The 23,749-nt window shown below is 34.6% G+C and overlaps 1 protein-coding gene across 4 annotated transcripts in view; it reads left to right on the forward strand.

Annotated features, from left to right (window-relative positions):
• The window catches only part of CNTN6 (contactin 6), a 230,578-nt gene that overhangs the window by 82,018 nt on the left and 124,811 nt on the right, over positions 1 to 23,749 (forward strand). For 2 of the 4 annotated variants that reach the window (XM_049863034.1, XM_049863036.1), the window contains exon 3: positions 2,217 to 2,420. The exons of 1 other annotated variant lie outside the window; for it this stretch is intronic. In XM_049863034.1, the coding sequence (XP_049718991.1) occupies positions 2,217 to 2,420 (204 nt within the window). Of the gene's footprint in view, positions 1 to 2,216; positions 2,421 to 4,991; positions 5,095 to 23,749 lie in introns of all 4 variants that reach the window. One more of the 4 variants, XM_049863033.1, reaches the window with a different exon arrangement.

Raw genomic sequence — 23,749 nt, forward strand, 5'->3', positions numbered from 1 at the left:
TTTTAATGTAAGGACAGATGACCTGCAACCTCTGCCAGGGCAAAACGCCTCTAGCTGCATGAAATGCTGTCCTCTGATTTCCAGGTGTGTGAATGTCCATATAAGGAGGATGTTTTTGACACACTGTCGTATATTCCTTTTCCCTACACCTCTGTACTTATGCACCCTACTTATTTTGGGTGTCTCCTTTTGCACAAGGTATATTCTTCCATTTCCATATTCTAGGCAATAGGTTCCATTCTACCTAATTTCCATGATACACATGATTTTGTAGCCTTCAGATAGGACCAGTCTAACAAAGCTTAATCCATGAGAATATTTTCCTTTGCTCAAAGATTTCTGGCTAAAAAGAAAAGAAAATGGCAACCCATAATTTTTACAAGGATATGGAGCAAATGGAGCTCTTATACTTTGCTGGTGGGGGTGTAAAATGGTACAACCTCTTTGGAAAATTCTGACAGTTTATTATTTTTAAGTTAAACATACATCTACCACATGACTTCCTAGGAACATATCCAAAACAAATGAGAATATCCACACTCTTAGAAAAAACTCTTTTATTTCAACTCAACACATAATGACCCAAAACTGGGATCTATCCAAATGTTCATCAACAGGAAAATGTCTAAACAAATTTTGGTATATTCATAAAACGGAACGGTACTCAGCAGTTAAATGGAAAGGAATATGTCAGTCACAAAAATATAGACCCATTCTGACCCGTTGCCGTTGAGTTGATTCCGGCTCATAGCCACCCCACAGGACAGAGTAGAACTGTCACATAGCGTTTCCAAGGAGCACCTGGTGGATTCTAATTGCTGACCTTTTGATTAGCAGCCTTAGCTCTTAACCACTATGCCATCAGGGTTTCCCAAAAACATAGATGAATACTAAAAATATTATGTTAAATGAAATAAATCAGACACAACATAGTATATGGTGTTTGATCCCATTTTTAAGAAATCCAAATATGAACAGAACTAATCTATGGTGACACAAATCGGATAGTGGTTGTAGTGATGGGACTGACCAGAAAGGGGTGTGAGAAAACTTTCTGAGATGGAAATGTTCCATATTTTATTTTGGGGTGGTGTTTACCTAAGGTATGCAATTGTTATAATGAATTGAGTGCAACACTTAACATCTGTGAATTTTATAGTATGTTGATTATACGTATGTATTCGTATTCATATATAAGATTTTCAGGGATGGACTGCGTGACGTTCAGCAAAAGTACTTTTTCATTTTCAAACTTCTGTATGCTGTATGCTCTCTGACCAATGTCTGTTTATTCATCTATTGCTTGGATGGCACCCATTCTTCCTGTTGGTTTCAGCGTGGACATTAGTTCTTCTAGGTCTTTTCTCTGAACTCCCTATGATGCCTCAAAATACACATCATCCCACATTAATATTACCTATACTAGTCATAATTAGTGTGTGGTGTGAGCTTTCTGGGGATATAGCGTTGCTTTATTGTACTCTAAGTCTCAGAGTAGTTGGTCAGAAATTACGTAATGACTGAATAAGTGAATCCCTAGATCTTTGGTAGATTCCTTGAACTTAAATTTCTTAAGTTAAAATGTTAAGTTAAATTTTTAACAAGTACCCCTAAGCATATTTAATGCAGGTGGTCTTCTGACTATTCTTTGAGAAGCACTGCTCCGAAGTGAGCATTACTAAAGAAGTTCAGTGTGTGTGTTTGAGGTATTTTACATATATTGTTGCTTTTTAAAATTAGTTCGTCCATGTATTCCCTTGAAAGCCTGTCATCATTCCCAGGCTCAACCTTAAATTCCCAAAACCAATGATGGGCAAGGTGGCCATATAATTGATCATCTCAACTGGATATATTTGAGTATTAGACACACACACACACAAACTTATTGCTCTCAAGTTGATTCTGACTTATGGTGACACCTGTGTCATAGAATGGAACTGTTCTCTAGGCTTTCTTGACTGTAATCTTTACAGAAGCAGATCACCAGGCATTTATTCCACAGTATAAAGGGAGGGTTCAAACTGCCAACCTTTAGGTTAGTCGTCCAGCACAGCCCGTTTGTGCCACCCGGGGACATTAATCATCACATCAAGACAACAGGTATAAACTAGGCAAGTGGGAACATGGTTTTAGTCTAATAATAGAGAATTAGGCTGCAAATTATAAAATTAGAATGAATACAGTAAGGATCATATATTTTTTTTTCTGTTTTCCAGATTTATCTTACGCATGGACCTTCAATGACAACCCTTTATATGTCCAAGAGGACAACAGGCGGTTTGTATCTCAAGAGACAGGAAACCTGTACATTGCCAAAGTGGAACCATCAGATGTGGGCAACTACACTTGCTTTATAACAAACAAGGAAGCCCAGAGAAGTGTGCAAGGACCACCCACTCCATTAGTGCAGCGCACTGATGGTAAGATGATGAGTTATCTTGGGACTATTCTTTGTCCATGGCTCTTGAAGCCTGGTGAGATCTGCAGAGCTTTCTCCTTCACTCTTATTCAGTGTAGCCACATCATCTATCAGTTTAGGTTCAATTTACAAATATGAATTGGATATTATAAGAAATGCAATTGAAATCCTATAACTCATCCACATGATACAGTATATGTGGTTCTATGGTTCTATACATACTGTGCCTTCTCTCCTTTTGCATTGGAATAGATTATCTTTTATTTGCTTAAGGACTATGTTGAAAAAAAAATTGTTTGGGGGAGTTGATGTGTGTGTGTGCACGTGTGTGTGCTGCCAAGTTTATGTAATTAAATTAATATATCTTTAATGAACATAAAATGCAGCTTTTTAAAATGCTCCCTTTCTTTTCCATATTTGCCTTTTTTGCTCATCCTTTAGTTACTTTCCCAGCAAAATGGGAAAAAAATTCATATCCAAGGAAAGCAAAGCAAACCAACAATAATTATGAGCATTCTAAAGAAAACTGAACCAAGATTTTCATACTAATTATATTCCTCCAAGGAACATAATTCATATTGGTCTCCGATGAGGTCTGTAGCTTAGTCATCATAGCTAGTACCAGATTTAAACCAGATTTAGAGAGCTAGAAAGTCTAGGGAAGTCATTGAAGTGGAAAAATCCTGTAGTTGATTCTTTAATTAAATGTTCACAGAGAGAAAAATAAAGATAGAAAATCTGTTGGTACATTTTATGATCAAATTTTAGATTTGAAATGCAATACCTCATAGAGTTTTTCTCTCTCCAGAGGAATTTAAGGAAAGCAAGAATATAATGCTAATAATGGATAACAGAATTTTAGCACCAGCTCCATACAGGAGTTCTTATGACAGACCTTTTATAGTCATTAACCACCCAAATGGTCTTAATTCAGAATTGAACAATCACTAGATTATTCATAAGTCCACTTTATCTCTTTTAGTGAGTAGTCTAAAAACTCTGTTGATGATTGCAATAGCTCATAAGCTAGCAATAAACGTAGAGATTCTACCATATTTTTTCTATTTTTTTGTCTACTCTTAGTTTCAGACTCTTCCCTTCTAAATTCCTTAGTTCTTCCATCTCTTCTATTCCCTTGAACGTATTTACTGTAACAACAGACCAGAAATATTATATGTACTATGAAAACTCAAGCTTCTTCTGTAAGTTGGCACCTAAGAAAGCCCAGATGTTAAACAAATAGGAAAAAAAAAAAAAAAAAACTACCATTTCAGTTAAATGAAGCAGTGCTCTATCTCCTCAACCATACTCTCTTCAACTATTTTGGAATGATTGAGGTCATAAAAATGAGGTATTTTTATTTTACATCTATTTTGTAAATTTCACATTTTCTGAAATGGTATTGGTCACTGATAAACTATTAGGAATGTATTACTTGGGTGTTCAGTATATAAATAAGCTGTTATTTCAGTTTTTAAGAAATTTGACTTGTCACTGATTGAATTAATTAGGTTCATGTGTATAACCTAACAATATATTTCTGTTTGTTACAACTTCTGTGGTAGATATTGTGTCTACAATGCATTAGACGTCTGTCTTAGTCTTACCTTAGTCCATACCCACAATTTCTTAACAGAAATTAAAAAAAAAAAAAAAAAAACTCTGAAAACCCAAATGCATTATGTAAGTGTACAGGAAACTAATTTAGCGGCAAAACTTTACTAAAGTGACATAACATATGTGTCTTTTTCTACCCCACTTAGTGTGATTATTTGATATGTTTTGCTGCAGAAATACTGATATTTTGAGTCAAGAGGTGCTGTATCACTCTTTGTATAGATTACCTGAAAGCTCCCTTATTCTTAAACAGATATGACCCTCCAAGTTTCATGAAGGGATGAAGGATCTGGATGTCACTAGAGAATGAATCTTTTTTTTTTTTTTTTTTCTGTACTCAGAAGCATTTTAGAATCTAGGTATATCTAGTTCTTAATTGGAAACACTAATTCATACTAAGATGCTGATGTGATATGGAAGATAAGGAAATTTGGTATGTCTCCAGTCTGATCCTATGATATATCATCTACTATATCTATATCTATATCTATATCTATATCTATATCTATATCTATATCTATATCTATATCTATATCTATATCTATATCTATATCTATATCTATATCTATATCTATATCTATATCTATATCTATATCTATATCTATATCTATATCTATATCTATATCTATATCTATATCTATATCTATATCTATATCTATATCTATATCATCTGTCTCTATATCATCTGTCTCTATATCATCTGTCTCTATATCATCTGTCTCTATATCTGTTGCTGTCTCTATCTCTATTTACATTTTTCTGTTTTGGGGGGAGGAGGATGAATTAATTCTTTAAATATCATCATGAAGTTTCCTTGTCCTCTGTCTCCCATTAAAATATAGAAAAATACTGTTAACTGAAAGGTGGAATAATCAGGTTTTCATTAATGAAGCATTAACTTCATAGAAAACTTTTATTCTCCAGAAATGCTGCTAGCTCTTTTGATATTTAACAGGTGTGATGGGGGAGTATGAACCAAAGATTGAAGTGCGTTTTCCTGAAACAATACAAGCTGCAAAGGATTCATCTATAAAACTGGAATGCTTTGCCCTTGGAAAGTAAGGTGGTTTTGTTTTGTTTTGTTTCATTTTCCCAGTTGCTTTAATTTTTTTAAACCTTCTTGTTATTCAAACATTGCTCTAAGGTAAATTACAAAATAGATTTAAAATGCTGGGCAAAAGTGGAACTTTCTGATTAGAATTTAAACAAACATGTCTAATACTCTGAAAATGATCGGGGCTGCCCACGCTCCCCTAAATGTGCTGATATTTCCCCTTGTTTGAGCATAATGAGACCCACTAAGCCAGCACGTTGCAAGGGAATAATTGCTCTTACATAAGATGATGGACAAGTCACTAAACCTTTGACACATCCTTCAGTCCATCCTGTCCTGCCTCCAGAGGTATATTGCCTGCAGAGTCTCCTTGCTTAATCAGCAGTTATTGTAAATGACATACCTTGCCCTGCTTATTTTCAAAATAAGACCAAAGGCCATTGTTCGTCAGTAGATAATTAGAATTGGGTGAAACCTGCCCTGAGTAGTGGAGGTATTTGGTTTTACTCAGATGAATGTTTATTAGGGTCATCTTTCGAATGTTTTTAAGCCAACAAAATATCTGCATTTTTGCATGGAGTAAACAGAACATCTGTATATCTTTTGGCGATATTTGAATCTCATTGTTATGCCTGTAAATGTTAGTACCCAATAAACAAATAAAATAAGTAGATTAGATCTGCACTTCTTAAGCATGGATATTCATATGAATTACCTGGGAATATAGTTAAATTGGGATTCTGGTTCTGTAGATATGGCATGAGGTCTAATTTTGTTTCTAACAAGATCCTAGGTAATACTGATTCTTCTGGTTTACAAAACATACTTTAAGTACCAAGAGGCTTAACTCTCACTATGAGCTTTGAGGACTTATCTTTAAATCCAAAGAGTCTATTTCTAGTGTGGCCATCAAAATTAGAAAGAGTGGTTTACACTCCAAACTCTGTAAAAGCATCCTTAAAATCACTAGTCTTGTAATTAACTAAATATAATAATTAATCCAGATAATGCTGGTTACTAAATCTGCTAGGTTCCTTTCTATATCTGATATTTTGTGGCTCTTTAAATTACATTTCTCAGATTATTCATTCCTCGTGGGTTTAAGAGATGGTATTTATTTTTGTACAGTACTGGCCGGTTCTGTAGTATTTGTCCAATAAATAATTATCCATTGATTGAATCATTCTAAAGAAGGTGACAGAGGCTTTAAATCAGTTTTTGTTTGACTGTCTTTTAAGAAATGATGAAATTTCACCATTTTCAAGCTTTCTCAGAAATTAAAGTTTACAAAGAAATCAAGTGTTTGTCAGGATAATACTTTGAGAATTGGACGATTGATTTAAAAAGCAAGAAAATGAAAGACAGCAACTGAAAAGAATTTTTTTTATTCCATCATATCTGGCATCAGAAAATATGGATTCCTGGAATTAAAAAAAAAAATACTCTTGCAGGATAAAATAACTTCGAAAATCATTGAGGCAAGTTCTCAAATATCTAAAGCCATAATTTTCATTTCTTAGGCAATTAAAACTAAGCATTTATTATATGGTATTTGTAATATTGCAGAGTATGTTATATTTTTATTATATATGATTAAGGTGAGGCCCCGAATGAACAAGCAAACTCTTCAATTTCATTATTCTGTTAAGAGGAGGGTGACTCAAACTTAAAACCAACCCATAGTCGTCAAGTGGATTCTGACTTACAACGACCCTATAGGACAGAGTAAAACTGCCCCATGGGGTTTCCAGGGAGGACCTGGTGGATTCAAACTGCCAAACTTTTGCTTAGTAGCCATAGTCCTTAACCACCACACCACCAGGGTTTCCGATTCAAACTTAGGCTGCCTGAATTCCAATCCTGAGTTTAGGAAATTTTGGCTAAATGGTAGGACTCTTGAAGTCAGCGAAACCAGGCACAATTCCTAATTTCCTCAAGAGTTATAAGACCTTTAGGAAACATACAACTTAACCTCTATGAATCTCCATATTCTTGCCCAAAAGGAGCAATAATGATACATACCTCACATGTATTTTGTGAAGATTGTAATTCATAACACATTTAAAAAATATCCAACACAAGACTTGACTTCTAGGCAGTAAATGGTCATTGAATTGAATCTGAACCCAAAATACAAATCCCATTCTATTTTTGTAAACCAGTGTTTGAGTCAGTGGGGATGGCCGAACTAGAATAGATAACTCAGAGATTCTGTAAATTCTCGTCTCTCCCCAGCCCTCTCCTCTTGTCTCTGCATCAGTGTTGGAGGCAGTACAAGAATGTAAGAGAGAAAGCCGCGATCAGGGTCACTTCAAGGATAGAAAGAGGAGCAGACAGAAGAGAATTTGGTCGACCAATATAGTCTTTGAATTGCTCAGCTATTAGTTTTCTTAATTGGACTTGTTTCTATATTTTATCTAAAAAATTCAAATCTCCAAACGTTTTTAATTTTTATGAGGTCCTATTTATTTATTATGTGTTTTGCTATTTGTACTTTTATTATTATACTAGATAGTCCATTGTTAAAAGCTAGGCCTGACAACATTGCCCCTGCTATTTCTTCTAAGAATTTTATGGTTTTAGTGTGCACATGTAGGTTCTTAATCCAACTGGAACTTGTTTTTGTGTATAATGTGAGGCATTGGCCCTGTTTCATTTTTCTGTGTGTGAAAATCCTATTTTCCCAACACCAGGAAGATTTAATATTTTAAGATGTCAATACTACCCAAAGCAATCTATAGATTCAATGCAATCCTGATCAAAATTACAAGAGCCTTCTTGATAAAAATAGAAAAAGCAATCCTCAACTTTATATGGAATGGCAGGAGGCCCCAAAAGCTAAAGCAATGTTGAAAGAGAAAAACAAAGGACTCACACTTCCTGATCTTAAAACATACTATACAGATACACTAATCAAAACAGCCCCATACTGATATAACAGCAGACACATAGGCCAATGGAATAGAAGTGAGAATCCAGAAATAAACCCACACATCTATTGTCAACTGTTTTTGAAAAAGATGCTAATCCATTTGACAGAGAAAGAAAGTCTCTTTGATAAATGGTATTGGGAAAATTGGGTTTCCAAAGACTTTATCAAAAAAGAGAAAAGACAAACTACTGACTGGAAGAATATCTTTGGAAACCATATATCTGATAAGAATCTAATAAGCAAAATATATATAAAACTTCAGCAACTTAATAACAAAAAGACAAAATAATCCAATCATAAAATGGGCAAAGAACTTGAATAGACATTTCACCAAAAAAGAGCATTCGCATGGCCACCAAACACATTAAAAGATGCTTGGGGCCATTAGCCATCAGAGAGATGCAAGCCAAAACCCCAATTAGATATTATTTGACTCCCACTAGGATGGTTAAAATTAAAAAAAAAAAAAAACAGAAACTAATCAATGTTGACCAGGATGTGGGGAAATTGGAATGCTTATTCATAGCTGATGGAAATGAAAAATGGTGCAGCATTGTGTAAAACAGTGTGGTGGTTCCTCAAAAAACTAATAATAGAACTACCATATGACCCAGCAATTCCAGTGCTTGGGGCATATCCAAAGACTTGAAAGCAGACTCAAAAAAAGACTCGTACACCAATGTTCATTGCAACATTATTCACAATAGCCAAAAGATGGAAAATCTAAATTCCCATCAGCAGATGAATGAATAAATAAAATGTGATACATACATACAGTGGAATGCTACTCAGCTAGTAGAAGAAATGAAGTCTTGATGAATGCTACAATATGGATGGAGCTTGAAGGCATTATGCTGCGTGAATTAAGTCAATCAAAAAAGACAAATATGGTATGACCTCACTTACATAAAAAGACAAGAAAAGACAAATATACAGAGACCAACGTTTATTTAGTGGTTACCAGGACTGGGAAGGAGGGGAAAAAGGGAGGTTAGTGGTGATGGAAAAATTGCATTGATTAAGGGTAGGGTTGCACAGCCAATAATTGTAACTGCTGTCAATTAAGTGGCACACCTGTAAAAAGTTGGATTGACAAAAGTTGTATGATAGATATATTTACAACAATGACTAACTAAATAAGTAAAAAGAATAGCTGCTGAGGCTGCTTATGTACAATCAGATACTTCATGGCATTTAATTTCTTGGTTTGGAGGTTTAGGGTCTTGGTTTCATGGGTTTCACCCCAGTTATTGCCCTAATAATGTGTTTAGTGCTTCTGTTCTATATCCCAGTTCATTGTGTAATGCCTGGTGTCTTAAAACTTTGCAAGGGGCCATTAAAAGCACAACAATTGGTCTCTATTCACCTGGAGCAACAGAGGAAGAAGGAGAGTCAGGAATAACAAGAGGATATGGAAGTATAGCTAACTGACTCCATAAACAGCTGTCTCCTTTGCCATGAGACCTGAAGAACTGGATGGTGCCTGGTTAACATGACAGAACATTTTGATCAAAGATGCCATAAAGAATTCTGATCAAAAGAGGGGAAATGTATAACAGAATTTCAAATTCTCATGGACTCTAGACTTTCTGGAGCCATAGAGGGTAGATGAACCCCTGAACCTATTGCCCTGAAGTCTTAAACCAAATATATCCCCTGAAGTCTTCTTAAAACTAAACAATAGTTTAGCCTAACTAGCAAAAATGGTCTTTGTTGAACATTATGCTCTTTTAAGAACTGTCTATATGGGAGCAAAGTGACAATAGCAACTCAAAAGATTAGATAGGGGCAGTGAGGTTATATTAATGAGAAAGGAACAACTCAGGAAAGGAAGGTGAGAATGGTTGCACTACTCGAAGAGTGTAATCAGTGTCTCTAAATTATACATGTAGAAACAGTTGAATTAGTGTATGTTTTGCTGTGTATATTCTCAACAACAACAATAAATACAATTTAGAAAAAAACGAAGAAAATTCAGAGCCACAGAAAAGTAGAAAGAATACTGCATGGATAATCATAATACACCCTTCACCTATATTCACCAACTATATACTTTTGCCCCTCCCCTTGCATGTGTGTGTACACATAGAAGAATTAAAACTGATGTGTGATAAGTAATGACAAACTAGCCAGTATTTTGAAGGGCATATTTATTCCACTCAAAATAGTGCTAAAAATCCCCTTTGACCCCCTTTTCTACTCATCTTGCTATGAAGCTGGGAGTGTGGTAAAGGAAGAAGGAAGAGCCATGGAATTTTACCCTTACGCTTAGAGTTCGCCATTTCACTTGGCTATTTTGACCCTAAGGAGTCCTGGTAGTGCAGTGGTTTAGCACTGGGCTGCTAACTGAACCTACCAGTGGTTCTGTAGGAGAAAAGACCTGGCACTCTGCTCCCATGAAGATTACAGTCTAGTAACCCCTATGAGTTGGAATTGACTGGACAGCCCACAATGACAATGATTTTGACCCTGTCTTGGGTATATGCTATGAGAATTCATTGAGAGTATATGGAAAAACTGAGTTCCGGTGCCACAGTGATTAAGCTTGGCTGATAACCAAAATGTGGGCAGTTCAAATTCACCAGCTGCTTCTTGGAAACTTTATGGTCAGTGGTTCAAATCCACCAGCCACTTCTTGGAAAGTCTATGGGGCAATTCTTCTCTGTTCCATAGGGTCACTGTGAGTCAGAATCAATTTGACAGCAATGGGTTTGGTTTTTTGTTTTTTTAATGGAAAAATTGGACTAACAATCCAATCAGGACAAATGAAGCCTTGAAATACCCTAGGTGAATGTTCGAGAATTTTTTGATGGAATAGTTAGAAATAAATACAACGGTCTTTCATTTTTAACTAATCAGGGTTAATATTAATGGAAGAAAACCATCAACAAATTAAAAACTGGCAACCAATAAAAACCAGATGAAACTGATAAATTGCTTTTAACTTAAAAGTGTATAAAACTAAAACCCATTGCTGTCGAGTTGATTCTGACTCATAGCAACCCTACAGAACAGGAAAAAATTGCCCCATAGACTTTCCAAGGAGTGGCTGGTGGATTAGAATTGCAGTCTTTTGGTTAGCAGCCAAATGCTTAACCTCTGTGCCACCACGGCTCCTAAAAATGTATAGGAGAACATAAACTTCACGATAAAATTTGCACTGGCAATATCTGACCGAGGAAAGTTTGAGCTGGAAAAATAATAATTAAAAAAAAAAAAACTCTCCAAATTGCAAATTTCATGTGTATAAGCAAAAAAAAAAAAAAAACCCTAATTTAAAAACCACATATCTATTGTTAAATGTATACAAAAAATAATTGTAGCACACAAGACAAAATTAAAAAGAATTGAAAAAATGTTGAAAAGTATTTAACTGAACATAGAAAACTGTCGAGGAAATAAATTGGTTTAAAGGAGTACATTCCATAAAATTATCTGACAAGGTTAATCAACATTGAGGTTATGTTGATTACATTTTGAAGTCATTAATATGGAATTGAAATGTCTTGGAGTTGAAATGGAAAGTCCACAGCATCCACTGGTCAAAGTGGTGGTTTTAAAACATCCTATACAAGAAACATGCATTTCCGTGTAATTGGTGTGTAGATACATGTGTCTACATAGAAAGGAAACGGTGATTGAAGACTTTGGAAAGCTGTGGTTCTTAGCTGGGGCGGGGGCATCAGACTCACCTAGGTGGCTCGTAAAAATGCAGATAGCTAGCCCCACACCCCTGGAGATTCTTATTCGGACAGTCTGGGTGGAACCTGAGAATATGTATACAGTATTTAAGTTCCCAAATGATTCTGGTGCTTCTGGCCTGCAGTCACGCTTGAGAACTGACCCAGCTGTGTGTAGTCTGAGCTGTTTGACCTTAAGCCTCTGTGCTTCAATCCCTTCACATAAAAGTGAGGATGATAACATTTGATCTGCGCACATGAAGCATTTCTCAAAGAAAGAAATTTTTCATTTCTTCAAAGGAACAAAACGTATGTGAAAATGCTTTGTATACTTTGGAAAGCATTATAAAAATGTAGGCTACTATCAAAAAGATTTTTTATATATGCTTGCCGATAGTTTTCAGAAAACAAATTGCATTGTAGTTAAAACATTGCAAACACACTGAAAGCACTTCAAAGTCCTTATAAATTCTGACATTTACCAAGCACTGTACTAACTTTACTGAACATATAAAGTTACAAATATAAAAGAAAAAGCACTCTATCTTAAGGCTTAATTAACAATCTCAAAATAACAAAATCAGATTTCTTGCTTTTTAAATTCTAAATCTATATTTATAGATTTATTGCCATGTGTGTTTATAAACTGTTGAAGGATAATTATAAACCACATTTTCTAGTATCTTTTCATAAAAATATTGCTGTTCAGCATTTATTTTTAGTCTTTTTTTTTTTAAATATGAGGACTGCTTTGCACAGATCCATCTAAACATTCTTGTCCATTTTGTGAGGTATTATACCCCTTTTTAAAAATTCTATAAACTCAAAACTGAAGAAAGGGAATTGATTCAGGTAGGAATGAAACAAAAGGTCTTTTATTTTAGCAATTTGAAACACGTTTGCTAATCAACCACTGGCTACTATTTACGCTATAAAGTATACATTCATTAAACTAGAGTTTATATATTTTGATAGTTTTTTTTTTTTATAGGTGATAGATGATAGGCAGATATAAGCAGGGAGGGGGGGAAGAAATGAAGAAAGGAAGGAAAGAAGGAATCGAGGAGGAAAGAAGGATGTAAAGAAGAAGGAAGGAAAGAGAGAAGGATGAAATCGGGGTTAAAAAAAAAAAAAAAAAAAAAAAAACCATTGCCGTTAACTCTGACTCATAGCGACCCTATAGGACAGAATAGAACTGCCCCATAGAGTTTCCAAGGAGCCCCTGGCGGATTCGAACTCCCGACCTTTTGGTTAGCCTCCATAGCACTCAGCTTAGCTTAGCTTAGGGCTTAGCTTCAAGTGGGTTAATAGGAGGGAGAAAAAAAGAAAGGCTTGAATGTCAGGTCTTCTTCTTACTAAATTTTAATCTAGGACCTGACAGTTCCTAGAATACAGAATGGCTTTTTATCTCCTAAATTTGCTTTAATTTAGCTCACGTAAACCTCCTCCTCTTTGGATAGTATTTTGGTAAATGAGAAATTTTAAAAAATAAAGTCATAAAATAATCTTTTTTTATTTGTGTAGGCTTTGTTTTTAAAAGATTACATATTTTCTAAATTTATGTTGACACCCCCATTGCCCCATATGCTAATTAGAAGTGAGCTATTTAATTTCCAAACATTGAGAGATTATAGATATCATTTCATTATTGATTTCTATTTTAATTATGTTGCAGTCACAGAATGTACACTGCAAGATTTTAGTAATTTTAAATTTACTGAGTTTTGTTTATTTTGCCATCACATGGTAGATCTTGATGTATATTCCATGTACACTTAAAAAAATATATTCTGCTATTTGGGGTTTTAGTGCTCTATAAACATCTATTAGTTCAATCTGATTTATTAAAACAAAAAAATCCAAATCCATTGCCATCGAGTCAATTCTGGACTCATGGTGACCCTATAGGACAGAGTAGAACTGTCCCGTAGGGTTTCCAAGGAGCTACTGGTAGACTCAAACTGCTGACCTTTTGGCTAACAGCCATAAAAAAAAAGTGCCATAGACTCAAACTGTTGACCTTTTGGCTAACAGCCATAAAAAAAAAGTGCCATAGCGCTTAACCACTGTGTCACCAGGGCTCCAAAGTGCTGTGTAAAACATACATACTTTCTGACATTCTGTCCAATTAATCTATCAGTTATTGTTGAAATCTCCAACGATAATTGTAGAATCGTTATTTCTTCTTTCTGTTCTGTCAGTTTTTTCTTTGTGTACTTTGAATCTCTGTTATTAGATGCATACACACTTAGGAGTTTTATGTCTTTAGATGTGTTTATTATTTTGTAGTTAAGAAATACCTTTATTTCTGACAATATTCCTTATCTTGAAGTCTGCTTTGTCTAATATTAATATAGCCACTACAGTTTTTTTAAATTAATGTTTGCCTGATATCTTTTTATATACTTTTACATTTAAGTTTTTTTATATATAATTTTTATTCCTTGTAGACAGCATATGTTAAGACTTGTTTTTTGCTTGCTTTTTAAGCTATTTTCGCAACCTCTAACTTCTAATTGGAGTCTTTAGACCATTTGTATTTAATATAATTATCGGTATGGTTTGGTTTAAATCTACAATCATACTATTTGTTCCTAATTGTTTCAACTGTTTGTTTTTTAATTTTCCTTTTTTTATCTTTTCCCGACTTCTTTTGGATTAAATGAGTATTGGTTAATATTTTTAAAGATTTTTAGCTATAACTTTTTATTCTTTTTTTTTGCTTTAATGTTGGTCTGAAGTTTATAATCACTCTTTTTTTTAATTGTCACTGCTTATCTTCAAATACTATTAATAACACCCCACACTTAATTAAATAATTTTACAGTATTATATTCCTATTATCTCTCTCCATTTTCTGTTATTATTTTCAAACATTTGCATTATAGGTGTCATAAACCTTAAAATAAAATGTCATTTTTCTTTAAACAATTACTTTATAAAGATATTGAAATTAGAAAAGTATGTTATATTTACTCACATATTTATCTTTCTGTTATTCTTCATTCATTTGTGAAGATTTCAGTTCTTATTTGGTACCATTTTCTCTTCAACCTCATGGATATCTTTTAACATTCTGTGTAGTGTGTGTCTGCTGGCAATCAGTTCTCTTGCCTTTTGAGTGTCTTTTTATTTCGTCTTTTTTTTTAATTGTGGAAAATACATATAACAAAACATTTGCAACTTCAGTATTTTTACATGTACAATTCACTGACCATAATTATGTTCAGCATGTTGTAAAACTATCACTTTTGTTTCTAAAACTTTTCATCGCTTTAAATAGAAACTCGTTTCCTAAGCAATTGCTCTTTTTTCTTTCTTCTGCCTCTGGTAACCACTAAAGAACTTTGGTCTCTATATAGTTGCCTATTCTAAATATTTCACTTAAGTGGGATCATATAGTATTTGTTCTTTTGTGACCAACTTTTTTTACTTATCGTAACATTTTCAAGGTTCATCTATGTTGTAGCATGTAGCAGGACTTCATTTCTCTTCGTGGTTGAGTAATACTCCATTGAATGTATGTACAGCATTTTGTTTATCCATCCACCTACTGATGGGTATTTTGTTTTTTTCCACCTTTTGACTACTGTGTGTAGTACTGCGATGAACATTGTTTACAAGTATCTGTGTACACTCCAATTTTCAATTGTTTTTGGCATATAGTTAGGACAACTTATCTTTTGAAGTGTATTTTAGTCATTTATGGAATTTAAGCATTAGTTCTTATCATTGATTTTTAGCATTTTGAGTATGACATGCTTTGCTGTGTTTTTCTGTTTTCTCTGCTTGGGGTTTGTTGAGCTTCTGGGCTTCTCTGAGTTTTTGTTTTATTCAATGTGGAATCATTTATGTCAATGTTACCTTAAATATGTTTTCTGCCCTTTATATTCTTTTTTGAGGCTCCAATTACATGTATATTACACAAATTTATATTGTCCCATAGGTTACTGAGACAGTTCTTTTTTTTCAATATTTTATTTTCTCTCTGCTTCAGTTCATACAATTTCTGTTGCTATTTGTATAAGGTACTAATGTTTTAATCTACTATGAATAATATGCTCTTAATTTCATCCAGTAACTTTTTTTCTTTTACTTTCAAATACTATATTTTTAGCTCCAAGAATTCCATTAGAATCTTTTTGTGTAGTTTTTATTTATTTTCATCACATACTCATGGCGTTCTTTATGAGTATGTGTGTGTATATATATATACACACACACACATATATATGTAGACATATACATATATTTATTTATTTATATATATATATATATATATATAAACTTAGAAAGAGAAAGAGAGGTAGCACAAGCAAACCCTGGTGGTGAGCATAATAAAGGCAACATTGTTGAATACTGGACTGTGCTGTATTTATTTAAGGAGCATTGAACTTTATTCTTATAGACAATTAAGTTACTATAAGTCAGCTTGATCTTTCTGTGGCTTATTATTAGCTGTCCTAGTGTTGGTATAGACTTAGGTCTAAGGATAGTTTGCTACTAAGATGTGTCCCTCAACTGAATGTTTCGAATGCTCACTAAGTCTCTGCTATCCAGCACGTTAGAATTTGAATGTCTTCCAGCCCTGTTTGCAACACCTCCATTCATATTTCTGGTGCACTTTCTGTTTGTAGTTCTGTGTGCTCTGAACCTCCACACTGCAAATCTAGCACCTCTGTCTTCTCAAATGCTGATCTCTGTGTTCTCAGCTCATGTTCTATTTGTATTCCCCTCTTCCTACTCCCTGGTCTGGAAAGTGCTTCTAGATAGAAAGACTTACTTCATTTATTTCCAAAGGCTTCCTTCATTTACTTCCCTTCTTCAGGAAACTTTGCACTACCTATTGTTGAATTTCTGGAAACAGCCTCCCCCGCCATGTATTTGTCCAGATTTCTAATTGTTACCACAAAGAGGGTAAGTCTAGTCCCAGTTATTCCAATGTGGCTCGGATCCAGGTGTTATTTTTAGTGATCATTTTTGAAGTTAAATAAAGTGAAATTTAAAGAAATCAACTTAACGAACATAAGTTACTGATCTGAGATTCAAACCTATACCTCATTCTGACTTCGAAGGCATGATCATAGCCATTTGGTCCTTATGTTAAATTATCTTTTTAATAAATGACTTAATCACCCACGTACAAATGCAGTTTGACCCTCAAATTTGTAAATAAACTCCTAGGAAAGCCTTAAAGAAATCAGCAAAATATTAATACAGATTTTACCTTGGGAATAGAATTATGGATCTATTTCCCATTTAGATTCTCTGTATTTACTAATATTTCAGCAACATACAAGTTTTAATTTTGTGTATTAAAAACTGAAAAAAGAAACTAATAAAACTTTTTTAAAATTCAAACTTTGTGTTCATAATAGGAAATGAGAGCTTCCAAATTCAGTTAGGGTGGGTAAGGAGCATATACCCCACTGGTTATATGTGATAATGGCAATGCTAACTGTTGCTGAAGCTCTAGAGTAGATGATAAGGGAGAGCTCAGAAAACATAGTGTCATTCATAGTAACCAACGCAGGCGGCTGTTACAATCATCCAGGCAAGGTGTATAGAGAATAAAGTCTAGGGAAGGCTGGCTAACATGTTTGCTCATAGAATCTAACCATCTTAAACCAACACAGGCGGACATGAGTATAGAATAATTAAGACAAAGCTTTGGATAACTGCTTGAACTGTAATTGCTATGACTTTTAGGATATGTAACTCACTTTCTATGTTGGAGTTGTAGAGCTGACATAATCATAGCTTTCAGCTCTCAGCTATGTCTTATTTGTTTAACATGGCAGACTCTTTATTTTCTAAGCTACAAATTAATTGTATTGTGAAATACCCTGAGAAGCTTGCTGTACACATGCTACACAAATGTAGTATGATTGACTGAAGGATCTGTGTGTCTCCTTTAAATAGATGTGGGGCTTTGCTCTTAGTGAAGAAATTAGGCTCATGTCCCCCATAACTCTATTATACTGCTCTTGTAAACAACCAAACATATTTTCTTTCTTTTTTTTTTTTTATCTTAATTTAGTAACTTTGCTGTCAGAGCTGTGGAATGTAAATAAAATTAGTAGCACTACAGAATGTTAGTTACTATGCGTTCTGGAGCCTTCACACAGAGGACTTATATTTATGAGTACATGTATATCTTATTTATTTTTTTTCTAATTTATGAAGCAAATAATACCCAGCTTGGCTATTAATGTCAAGCAATAAACATAAAGGCTCACTGTGATGTTTCTAGGTGTTATAGAACTTTCAGATGACAGAGCAGCTATTTCATACAATGTTTGCTTTCTTCTTATGCATATAAACATCATTGCAGATTATACTGCAGAAGGATTTTTTAGGCCACTCATGGAATACAATAGTTTTTTTAACATCAAGTAAGGGGCATTCAAACTTTTTAGCCCTTTAACAATTAGTTTCTATACAAAAATCAGTCAGGTATCTCAATAATTTCCTATTTGGATATCTAATAAATAGTTTGACTTTTTTTTTTTTTTAACTGAACTGAATAAATAGAGAACAGAATTCCTTGCCCAATGTGTCCTAGAATGTATGATCAGACCTCTTTAGTTTCTTGCTAAATGTTCCTCATTTTACCATGACATTTATATTGCTCAGCATAAAATACTAGTAAGTTCTATAAAATACCCCTTCTGCTAAGGATACATGCAAATCTGAGAAGTGACAAATCTTCAAGCCAATCTTTCAGAAACTGAAAGTCAACATCACAAAGCCTCAACACACAGAGACACACATACAAACACACTCTCTATACCCACACCCATTGCCATCGAGTTGATTCCAACTCATACCTTACAAGACAAGCTAGAACTGTCCCAAAGGGTTTCCAAGGCTGTAAATCTTTAAGGAAGCAGACTGCCATACCTTTCTCCCACCTTTCAGATAGCAGCCTAGCACTTAACTACTGTGCCAGTAGGGCTCCTTTTCGTACTCTCCATAGCATTGAATGGCTGCTAACCAAAAGGTCAGCAGTTCAGATCCACCAGCTGCTCCTTGGAAACCCTATGGGCAGTTCTACTTTGTCGTATAGGATTGCTATAAGTCAGAATCAACTTGACAGCAACAGGTTTTTTTCTTTTTTTTTTTTTTAATAGCATTGAATGATTTATTAATGGATTCACTAGCATTTCAGGACAATATAGTTTTCTAGAAAGAGCACAGATTTTACATTCAGATATATCAAAATATAAATCCTAACCTCCTCTTTCAATAGCTGCTCAGCTATTAACTTTGGAAAAGTTAGTCTCACTTACTTCAGTATTCTTATCTATAAAACTTAAGGAAAATAGAAAGATAGATCAATAAATAGATCGATAAATAGATCAGTCAATAGCTAGAAGTACTGTAAAGGTTAGGCATCTATTAAACTCACCTCTCAGAGTTCCTGGCCTGCAATAAAAACCCATTGCCATCAAGTCAATTCCAACTCATAGTGACCCTATAAGCCCACAATAGGCAATCAGTAAATAGTAACCAATTTTCTAATAGTGGAGTCAAAGCTGCTTTGAGTGAGGAGGCAGAAAGGAACATACATGAGGGAGGGAAATCGTCTCTGTAAGTATCATGATTTATTAGAGATTTTCCCAGAATATGCATTTGCCACTTGAGACTTTCTGCTTAATCTTTCTAAGGACTATTGACATTGTCTCACTCACTCATTTGGCAAATTGAACATGCAATATTTATTAATTCAGAAAATGTGTATTGAGCACCTCATTCAATCATTAATTCATTAATTCCTTTGTTTACTTTCTCAGTCACAAGACATTCTCCAAGGGACATGTACCAGGCCAGGTCCTGGGAAAATAGAGATTATATAAAGGCCCTGGCGAGCCTAATGGAACTGGGATTGCTGTAACCATGCATATTCACATTTTTCTCTTGGGATCTGTTCTTTCCTTCTAGACTTTCAATGAAGGAAGAGTGAAGAATCCTCACTCTGGAAACTTTACTGATTATCTTACTCCTAGCCTACCCTTTGTTAAATTGAGAGTGGAGGGGCTAACTCTCAATTCTTTTGGTAGAGCTAATCTTAGGGTATTATTGAAGGGCCTTTTGTATCTCTAAGAAATGGTACATTCTTGCTTTTTTTTCTCCTGTGACAATTAAAAAAAAATTAATAGACTTTATCTTTTTGCAACAGTTTTAGAACAGAAAATAACAGAGTAGATAGTACAGAAAATTCCTGTATTTCTTGCCCCCAACCCCGTGCAGTTTTCCCTATTATATACATCTTATGTTAGAATGCTTTTTTGGATGTTAGAATGGTACATTTGTTACAATCAGTGAACCCATATTGATACATTATGATTAATTAAAGTCAATATTTTAGTCAGATTTCCTTAATTTTTACATAATGTCCATTTTCTATTCCAGAATTCCATGCAGGTACCACATTATCTTCTGTAGTCATGTCTCCTTAGGCTCCTTGTGGCAATGACAGTATCTTAGACTTTCCTATTTTTGATGATTTTGACAGTTTCCAGGAGTGCTGTTCGTATTTATCATAGGATGCACTTCTATTGGAATCTGTCTGATGAATTTCCATAATTAGACTGAGGTGATGGGTTTGGGGGATGAAAATCACAGAGTTAAAGTGGCATTTTCATCACATCTTATCAGGGGTACAACACTAGCAAAATGATTCATGACTGCTGATGATGACTTTGATCACCTGGCTGAGATAGTGTTTGTCAGCCTTCTCCACTGTAAAGCTACTCCATATCCTCCCTTTCCACACTGCTCTCATGAGAAGGATGTCACAATGTGTAGCCTGCACTTAAGAAGTGGGGAACTATGTTTTCCCTGCTTTAGGGTAAATTATCTACATAATTTATTCAGAATTCTTCTTCATTGGAGAGTTCCCCTGTTATTTATTAATATTTTCAATCATTTATTAAAATCAGTGGGACTCCTAAATGTTTATTTTATATGTAATGGATTATAATTCAATACTGCTTTATTTATATTGCTGCTCAAATTGTTTTCCTTTTGGTCATTGTGAGTTTTTCAGTTGGCCTCTGTGCCTGTGGACATAACCCCATATATATATATATATATATATATATATATATATATATATATATATATATATATATATATATATATATATATATATATAGCACAATCTTATTTCCTGGCCCTTATTTTTTTTTATAAGATACTCTGGGCTCATATTGTGTATTTCCTGCCCCAGTCTTAGAATCAGTCATTCCTCCAAGGAGCCCTAGTTTCTTTTATTACAGAATGGTATTAGAAGCCAATATCTGGGCCCCAAGAGAACTGCAGCCCCTACTAGCCTGAGACCAGAAGAGCTAGATAGTGCCCGGTTACCACTACCAATCATTCTGACCAGGGACACAACAGAAGGTCATGGTTAAAATCGGAGAAAAATGTGGAATAAAACTCAAATTCCTAATAAAGGCCAGGCTTACTGGATCGAAAGAGAGTAGAGGAATCCCTAAGACCATTGCCCTAAGATATTCTTTGAACTTGGAACTGAAGCAACAAAGATATCCTTCAATAGGTGAATCATTGAAAATAATGGATAGGATTATAAAATAAATAATAACATCCATGAATATTGTGCTCCCTTAATCAACCATATGAGATCAAAAGGCCAACATTTACCCTAAAACAAAGACAATAAAATAAAGAGGGGAAAAGAAGCTAGATTAATGGAAATAAAAGAAAAAGAACAGAAATAATGAGAATGTTGACCTATGTGAAAAATGTAACCAATGTCATAGAACAAGAGGTACAAAAAATTGCTAAATGAGAACCTAATTTGCTGTGTAAACTTTCACCTAAAACACGATAAAATATTAAAAAAAAAAAAGAAAGAAAGAAACCAGTATCTGGGCACTACATGTGCTCATTGCAATTGGGGTGACATTTGTTTTAGGCCTTCTCAGCTGACAGAGCAAATAAATATGTGTGTTTATACTAGCATATATATATATACATGTAACTATAAATATTTTTATATCTAACCATCTGTATTATATTGAGGAGTCCATATTGAGTTAAACATGAGTTCTTACTGATGTCTCCAACTCTAATCCATTGCCACAGGGATCATTCTAGTCTCTTTCTCTTGCTATCGATAAATGTCCATGCCAAGGGTGGGGGAAAAAAAAAAAACCTGTCTCCCACCATCTGTCATCCATTTCCTTAACTGTTCTATTCCAGTACGCATGTATTAAAATTGTTAACCCATACTCTCATGGGAAAAAACTTTTTTGACAGGAGTATACTACTTATGTGCACTTTTGTTTACTTTTGGTCTTGCAGACTTCATTCACTTCCAAAATTATTTAGAGCTTTTCCCCCCGAACCACCTCCATTGAGGTTGCTTCACATATTTGTAACAAAGTCAGATTCTCTTGTCACTTTCTGAAATGTTTACTAGAATCCCCCAAACTCCTAAATGATTTTTTAAATGTATATAGTATAAGTTATAATGCCCTATAGCTTTTGACAAATGCATAATGTCATGTATCAACCATTACAGTATCATAGCTTCACTGCCCTAAAAATCCCCTTTACTTCACCTATTCATTTCCCATCCCTCCCCCAAAATCCCTGGTAACCACTGATGTTAATGTCTCCATAGTTTTAAGTTTTCTAGAAGTCATGCAGTTGGAATCATACAGTATGTAGCCTTTTCAGACTGGGTTCTTTCACTTAGTAATATGCACTTAAGATTTCTCCATATCTCTTTGTGGCTTGATCATTTCTTTTTCTTGGTGGATAATATTCATTGTATGAATATACCACAGTTTATAGTTTTCAGATTCACCTATTGAACGATATCTTTGTTGCTTCCAGTTTCTGGTAATTATGACCAAAACTGCTATAAACATTGATGTGCAGGTTTTTGTGGGGACGTAAGTTTTCAATACATTTGGGAAAATACCTAGGAGAGCATTACCTGGATCATGTAGGAAGCAGGCGTAGATTATCCAATAAGCAAGATAAGCATGAGCTTCTTTGTGCTTGCTTACTAATCTGTAGTGAAAAGTTTCACATGGGTTTCACCACACCACATCAAACTGAAACCCATGTGAAATTGTTCGCTACAGGCTAGTAAGTAAACACAAGTAAACCTGTGTTTACTTTGCTTGATGGATAATCCACTCCTGATAGTAAGGCTGTTTAGCTCTGTAAGACGTTCGCAAAATGTCTTCCCAAGTAACTATACCATTTTGCATTCCCACCAGCAGTGAATGAGAGCATTCCTGTTGCTCTGCAGCTTCACCAGCATTTGATAATGTCATTTCTCCCCTTTTGGATTTTACCCATTTTAACAGGTGAATGTTGTTGTGTGCCTTAGAGTTGATTCCAACTCATGGTGACCGTAAGAGTAGAACTCCACAGAGTAGAACTGCCCCATAGGCTTTCCTAGGCTGTAAATCTCTACAGGAGCAAATGGCTAGGTCTTTTCTCCAGCACAGCCTCTGGTGGGTTCAAGCCTCCAACTTTTCAGTTAGCAGTCTAGCACTTAACCATTGGACCACCAGGGCTACTTCAAGAAAGACTGTAGATGGACTTCTTTTTTGATCTTAAGGACATACCCTGAATTTAATGTCGAGTATTCCTTTCAATTTCATGTTTTTCTTTTTTAACTAATTTAAAGTCTTTAAAAATCATCCAAGAAAAATAGATACACTTCTGGAAGAAACTCTTCATCCTTCCTGTCCCAGTCCATCACCACCTCTCTCAGGAGACCCACAGTTCTTATTTTTTAAGTAACTGACAGTTGCAGGAGAGATATTTCTAAAACAAATTGGAATAAAATTGGAGGAAAAAAAAGGGTATGTTACTTCCTTCCTATTTGCCAGCTGACCTTGGAGCCCACCTCTAGAACCAGTACTGGTTTTAGATGCAATATGTAACAAACAAAACAAACAACAAATCTCTATGATCTCACTTTCTGTGTCTCGGACAAAAACAAACTCTATCCACTGTCTCCAAAACACAACAGATAGTTAGACAAAGAATATAGT

Source organism: Elephas maximus, chromosome 20, assembly GCF_024166365.1.
Source record: "Elephas maximus indicus isolate mEleMax1 chromosome 20, mEleMax1 primary haplotype, whole genome shotgun sequence".
Lineage (NCBI taxonomy): Eukaryota > Metazoa > Chordata > Mammalia > Proboscidea > Elephantidae > Elephas > Elephas maximus.